This window comes from Acanthisitta chloris, unplaced genomic scaffold (genome assembly GCF_000695815.1).
Source record: "Acanthisitta chloris isolate BGI_N310 unplaced genomic scaffold, ASM69581v1 scaffold20202, whole genome shotgun sequence".
Taxonomy (NCBI): Eukaryota; Metazoa; Chordata; class Aves; order Passeriformes; family Acanthisittidae; genus Acanthisitta; species Acanthisitta chloris.
The window spans coordinates 22,752-29,646 of NW_008661267.1; the positions used below are offsets into that span (position 1 = coordinate 22,752).

The following is a 6,895-nucleotide window of genomic DNA, read 5'->3' on the forward strand; positions in this document are numbered from 1 at the left end:
TGGAAAAGAAAGGAAAGGCCACTCTGTAATTGACTGTGGGCAGTAGTTTTCAGGGCTGCTCAATAGCCTTGTTTATGAAAATGAACCTTGCTGCCTCAAATCCATGGAGCAAAGACAATAGCAAGTGATGCACCTGAGCCTGAAAATGCTTATAATCAGCAATGGATGTAGATCCACTCATGAAAATGCGTAAGACCAACATTTACAGAGAATTTCATAATGTCCTGCACTTTATACTTTTACCACAAGGAGATGACAGAGAAGGGTGCCTCTTGCACAGTCCAACATGCTTCACACAGTGCTGTGGCCAAATTTGCAAAGGCAAATGATTTAGGCTTGGGACAGGTCTTGTTTGAGTGAAGTCCTTACAAGGGGACATGTAGTTTGGAGCCAGTCACTGGAGAGCAATGGATGCTTCCAGAACACTACTCATTACTTGATGTCATTAATATTGACACTGTATACTGAAAGACCATGCACACCGTGAAAAATTTCTTACCCTTTGGACCAGGGAGGCCAATAGGTCCTGGGAATCCAAGTGTTCCTGTGATGCCATCTGAACCCTGAAAAAAACCCCATTTTATTCTGGCTGTTCCAAGTTTGGGAAGAAATACTATGTAAAGTGTCCTTAACAGTATGAGCCAAATAAAAACTGTGTGGAAGTTTTGTAAGGAAACATCCTGCCAGCTTCTGCTGCTTCAGTACAGAAGTACTGATTAGAACACAGGATTCTCCTAAGAGCACTCAAAGAAGATGAAGATACTTAAGAACACAGAAGATACTTAAGAAGATATTTACCCTCTCTCCTGTCATTCCTGGAAATCCTATGATACCATGTGCACCCTTCTGTCCTGGCAGCCCAGGTTGTCCAGATGGACCAGGCAAGCCTGGGTCACCATGAAGACCTCTTTCTTTGCTTGCTGACCCAACTGGACCAGGGAAACCAGGTTGTCCACGGCTTCCTTGGATTCCTTTATCACCTGGGTTACACAGAAGAGTGTATTTTCATTTAATAATACAGACATTCAGCTCATTTAGGCCAATTGACCTGTTACCCAAAGCTCCCCTTAAAGAGGAAGAAGGCATGGCATTAGTTCTGCAGAATGGAGCCTCAAAGGAAAACTGTTTTCTCAAAATTCCAAACAGCCATATGGAAATCTTGCTAGAATGGGAATGGCAGAACAGAAGACAGTGATACTGCAGGCACTGTCAAAAGGACAGACCACACTCCACTGACAACAAGCCCAGATACTGAACAACTGATACTGGCAACTAAGTACAATGTTGTGAAATACCTCTAGGTCCAGGGAAACCTCCAAGTCCAGCTAATCCAGGATCTCCTTTGTCTCCTTTGATTTGCAGTGCCTGTTCTAAAGTCCCAAGAACAGGAAGACCAGGTGGACCTACATCACCTCTGTCACCTGAAGAAATAAGAAGTCAGGAAATCTTCTTGCAAAATAATGTAGCAAAGAAAGGGTATAACTTATTATAATTGACCCAAATAGAACTTCCACATCTCCTGATGTGAATTCATCAGTAAGTGCTCAGCATCTTTGGCAAACAGGTCAAAGTATTTCATGAGAAAGAAGAGAGTGCAGTATTTAGAAGGAAGATCTCAGACACAGACATCTCAGAACTGCTTCCAAAGTCCCTCTGTTGCACAGCCTGCAAAAGCCATTCAGCTGTATCTCACCTTTTTGACCCTGAAGTCCCACAACTCCAGGGATTCCTTTTCCTCCATCTGTGCCAGAAGTTCCTTTAAACCCATTCACTCCAGGGACACCAGGCAGTCCTGGCATGCCAGGGAAACCAAGCAGGCCAGAAGACCCTTTCTCACCTGCATAGAAATGTTGAGAGATAGAAAGGATAACTGAGTCTCTCCTGGTACACTGCTCACCCCCCCAGCTGGCAGGTAAAGGCTGCATGAGTCTGGCCAGTCACCCAAATCTGGGCAGTCAAACTTCATGGCACAAGCACAGCACTGCCACTTCTTTCACAGGTCTCCACTCATGATACTTTCAACCAGCACTTTTCAGTTTACATTTGAGAGCAAACCCAACCGACTTCTAAGAGAGCAACATGCAGTTCCATAGCTCTATTGCTCTCTGCCTAAAATAACAGAGATTTATTCAAGCAACCAGCTACTGTATTGGTGCTTAATGACCACACAGATTGTAAAGTTTTACTTTTATTCTCTCCCTTCTTTCTATAAAAGAAAGATTTTAGATTCATTTGCTGTTCATAATTTCTTCAATTGTATTTTCTTTCTATCCTGATTTACACAATCCTTTGTCCACAAGGGCCTGAGACCTTCAAGACAGAATTCCTTATGACCATTATTTGATAATTAAATCCATCATTCATAGCTCAGCAGTCAGACAAATGCATTCCAACACACCTGGTCAGAAGGAATTCATTCTCTTCTGACATATTGGGCCTAATATCAGTATTAACAAGATTATTTTTTGTGGACATAGTAAACTCAAGACTGAAACACACACCTTTGGGCCCAGAGAAACCTGGACGTCCATCTTGACCAAAAGATCCAGGTGGCCCTAAGAATCCTCTTTCCCCAGGAGATCCTGGAGCACCATCGAGACCTGGGAAGCCTTTCATACCAGCAGGGCCTTGTGGACCTACATCCCCAGTCATGCCTTTGACTCCAGGAAGCCCTGAATCAATACAAGAAAGAACTCAATAGAGTGTATCACACAAACACTAGGACAATCTGTGGCTGCTTCCCAAGCGCTTTAAACACAGCGTTGTTTTAATGACAAATGGACCTCATGGCACATGCAGCCTACTAGAAGGCATAAAGCTTAGAATTGCAAAAGCATTAGTCATCTAATAATAAAATACCTATGAAGAGGGTTACTGCCTACATCACTACACAACTGGCGAGAGTGAAACCCCTTATGATGTATCCGTTTTTGACTACCAGACACTAACCTGTAGTGCACAGTCTTACCTTCAGCATCAAGGTGGCCAAACCAGAGTGGGGAGCATCATTAATGCCAGCTCTGCTACCTACCCCATCCTCTGGGTAAACCAGAGTTCAACTGGAGAGGCTTGTTTTCACAAGTTTCTTTTCCACCTTGGTAGGTAAAGTGTAATTCTCAAAAGAAAATTGCTCACTAAAGGAACCAGCTGTTTGTGCTGTCTCAAAACCGACACCATATGCACTGTTTTGCCTCTAAATGTTTCTAGCTGAAGCTTTGGAATGGTTTACAATTTGAAATAAAGGCTCAAACCATTGGAAACAGAATGCTCAGATCCAAAGGAATGAAGAGAATGAAAAGTCAAGTGGCATCTGAAAAATGGCATTTGCAGCAGTAGCATCCAATATTTGAGCTTTGTTATACTCAGGGCTTAAATGTTTTAAGCTATAACCCAGTGTTTCTTTAAGCAGCAGAGGAAAGAGCTGCCTTAAACACACACACCTAATACCTGTACATATTAAAAATTTCCTCATAGGCTTGAGGATTTGCTTCTGTCTGAACATTCTCATTACAATGGTTCTTTGCCTTCTGGTTTGATTGGCAATGATAAGGGGTATCACCTATGGTCAATGCAATTCTTGTAGCATTAAAAGCTAGGTTGTTAGTCCATGAGCTTTTATGCTACACTGCATTTTCTCACCTTGACAGCCTATGTGAAGAACCCATAACCAAACAGTGTGACATCAGAAATGGAGAGTTGATGATAAATGGAATAGAAACACGGTGAAGGAAAAAACAGACAAAATATGTAAACAGAAAGAACAAGGGTACAAAAGAAATTAATGATTCAGAGAGACAACAGCTGCAAAAAAAAACTTAATTATTTGGAGCTTATCATCCTAAAAATGGAAGGGTTTTAAAAACAGCTGAAGAAAAGTCATATATGGCACACAGTCCATAAATATAAAACAATAGACAGGCAAAGGAAATGTTAATGTTAAAATAAAAAAAAATTAAAACCTCTATGATTTTAATCTCAAACTACACCACTGCTTTCATTCATCTGTTGCCACTGTGCTCCAGCACTGCCATTCTACATGATAGAACAGCACTGTTATGTCTCAGAGTTCTGCCCCAGACCATTACATACCAATTCCCAGGTCCCTCTTTGCTTGGTTCTCAAGAGTTGCATATATTGTTATGAGACAATCTAGTCAGTGCAGCTTAAGTGATACTGCTCTCCTCAAGTGGTGGGGTTTTCCCCTTAAAGTGAAGGGAAATAAATTTCTCTTCTGCCTCAGTGCAGAGAAAGACAGAGAAGACAAGAGCTTGTACTGAGAAAGCCAACAATTTTTCGATCTAAGCTGTATTTCAAGCAACCTCACACAATAGAAATTAATGGTCATGAAAATGGGAAATGAAGATTAGTCAATGACCCAGCCAGCATGCAAGAGCAAAGGTGTGAAAAATATCAAGCCATTTAAGATGCTTTCTTCTGTCTTTCCACTGTACTTCCTACAGCTTTGGGGAAACATTTCTAGGCAGGAGTTGCCCATCAGTGAGAAGCAACAGGCCCAAATTCTGCACTCTATTGCCCTTAACCTGAGGTAAGAGCTACTTCTAGCAAATGCCAAATCCCTCCCACACTTCTTCAACCATGCAGAGTTCAGCTTAGCTACTTGTCTTCATCTGAAAACATTACATACCTGGTGCTCCTGCAAGACCAACTGACCCCAGGGGCCCTGGCTTTCCCTTAATGCCAAAAGGACCTCCAGGACCAGGAGGACCCCGTAATCCAGGGACACCTGAATATCCTGGATGACCCTGTTCACCTTTAATACCTAGAAGGCCTGGTCTGCCATCTAGCCCTAGGAACAGAGAGATAAGGAGGTTACAGAACAAATAAAGCAAAATTCACACTTTTAATTAAAAAGTAAGTTTTAATAAAAGCCTTTGAGTTGCATTGTATTCTAAAAGAAAACCAGCATATCGCCACCTGTGAGCAGCTCAGAGGAGCTGCAGTATCTTAAAGAGATGGGAGAGAGGAAGGATCTTTGAAAGACAAACAGTTTGATATTCCCAAATACAAGCAGTATCAGTGCTTACCTTTTGGTCCTGGAAATCCAATATCACCCGTAAGCCCTTTATCACCTGGGAGTCCAGGTCGGCCATGTTCTCCCAGGGCTCCACTCTCAGCACCAAATACATCTCCAGGAGCTCCTTTAGTTCCAGCTAAGCCTGAAGCACCCATTTTCCCAGGCAAACCATCTGTTCCATCCAATCCTGGAAGCCCTTGAGGCCCTTGCTCTCCTCGAGGTCCAGGGAAGCCTTAAAGAGAAACCCAGTAGAAGTCACTCAGCAGAAGTACAGAATAGCTGCTTCCAACTGCATCTCAAATGAAATCAACATTTAAAAACTTTCCACGCAGGAAAAAGTAGCTTGAAAAGTTGCAGAATGTTTCAGTAATGAATTAGAAACAACAATTGGTGATAGAAAGCGATGAAACTATTAAAAAAGAATTTTTTTCTTTTTCTAAAGAAAGCAATACTGCAGGATTGTCTGGGAGCTGCAGCTACTCAAAGTGCTCCAAGTTTGTTTTCACCAGATGGCAGATTAGACAAAAGGACAAAAAAAAGGAGGCAGATGGCTATTTCAGGCTACAGACAGGCAGTATCTAACCACCAGTATCAACCATGTTACAGTCATCACACCTTTCTTACTCTGCTGTTACAAAGCACATGATGATTGTCTCTGGAGAAACAAACTGCTGACTGTCCTCTTTTCTTCCAGCAGCAAAACAGTGTTATAGGCAGATAGTTAGTATCTTGAACATTTCCTTTGTTTTCTCCCAAACTGCAACCATTTGCTTCATTTGGAAAGAGCACAATGAAACTCACAATGGAGCATTATGAATGTGCAAAGCAGAAGTGGCCTAAAAGGTCTGATGTCTCTTTTGATAAAATATTGTACACATTTATTAGACAATAAAAACAACTCCAGTAATGTCTCTCTTACCAGGTTCCCCTTGCAAGCCTATTATTCCTGGTGACCCTGGCTGTCCTTTTGACCCATGTAATCCAGGTTGGCCTGGAAGGCCAGAAAAGCCTTTGCTGCCTTTGGGACCTAAGGGTAAAAATATATTAATTAATAATACTAATTAATGACTAGTGGAAGACAAAAACACAGCACAAGAAAACAGGATCAGATCTTTTCTGCAAAGACGGTGATGGAAACACTTGCTGGATACACAATTTTAGCTAAATAAAGTCTCAAAGCTATGGCTTTTTCATGAGCTATATAAACACAGAAACAGAGGGTTTGTATTCAGGGACTACTTGAAAGGGAAAAAATGGTGCATACATTATGAACTTCCAGGGGATTTAAGCCTAGTCACTTTGGGGAAAAAAAGGACATTGTTCTGCCAGTTAACTCTCTGGGATAACTATCGCTTGGAGGAGGATTAATTAGGAGGTATTATTTTCCTTGAGGTATAAGTGCTTCTTGGTAGTCAGCCAGTGCATTACATCAGCTTGTTTCCCTACCTGGCAGTCCTGGAAAGCCTGGAGTCCCTGGGGGCCCATATGCTCCAGGAACTATGCAGGGCAAGGTGATACCTAAAACAAAGAAACACTGAGGTTGCACACAGCCCCTTTCAGAGAGATGGTCAGAAGAGGAACATCTAGTATCCAGATGTTTTTTACAGGACATATCACAAGTGGCTGTGAGTGAACAGCACATCAAGCACTGCTGATATTTGGAGCCTGGTGATTGTCTGATCTCATCTCTACTACCGACAGTAAAAGTTAGCAACTATTGCTGTGGACAACTTGTAGCACGACACCCATGGCTCCCACCCAGCAACCTGCCCTCCCCACGGCAGGGGGTAAGCAAGAGGCATTGAGAAGGCAGGCTGTGATCCACAGCTTAAGGTCCAGGCTCAGAGCTTTCAAAGTCAG

At 42.3% G+C, this 6,895-nt stretch overlaps 1 protein-coding gene across 1 annotated transcript in view; it reads right to left on the reverse strand.

Moving 5' to 3' along the window:
* The window catches only part of COL4A6 (collagen, type IV, alpha 6), a gene marked incomplete at its 5' end in the record, with an annotated part of 41,672 nt that overhangs the window by 8,567 nt on the left and 26,210 nt on the right, over positions 1–6,895 (reverse strand). The window contains 10 exon segments of the mRNA XM_009070172.1: positions 492–563; positions 799–980; positions 1,296–1,421; positions 1,694–1,837; positions 2,502–2,672; positions 3,640–3,648; positions 4,646–4,807; positions 5,046–5,267; positions 5,955–6,062; positions 6,482–6,553. Of these exon segments, the coding sequence (XP_009068420.1) occupies positions 492–563; positions 799–980; positions 1,296–1,421; positions 1,694–1,837; positions 2,502–2,672; positions 3,640–3,648; positions 4,646–4,807; positions 5,046–5,267; positions 5,955–6,062; positions 6,482–6,553 (1,268 nt within the window).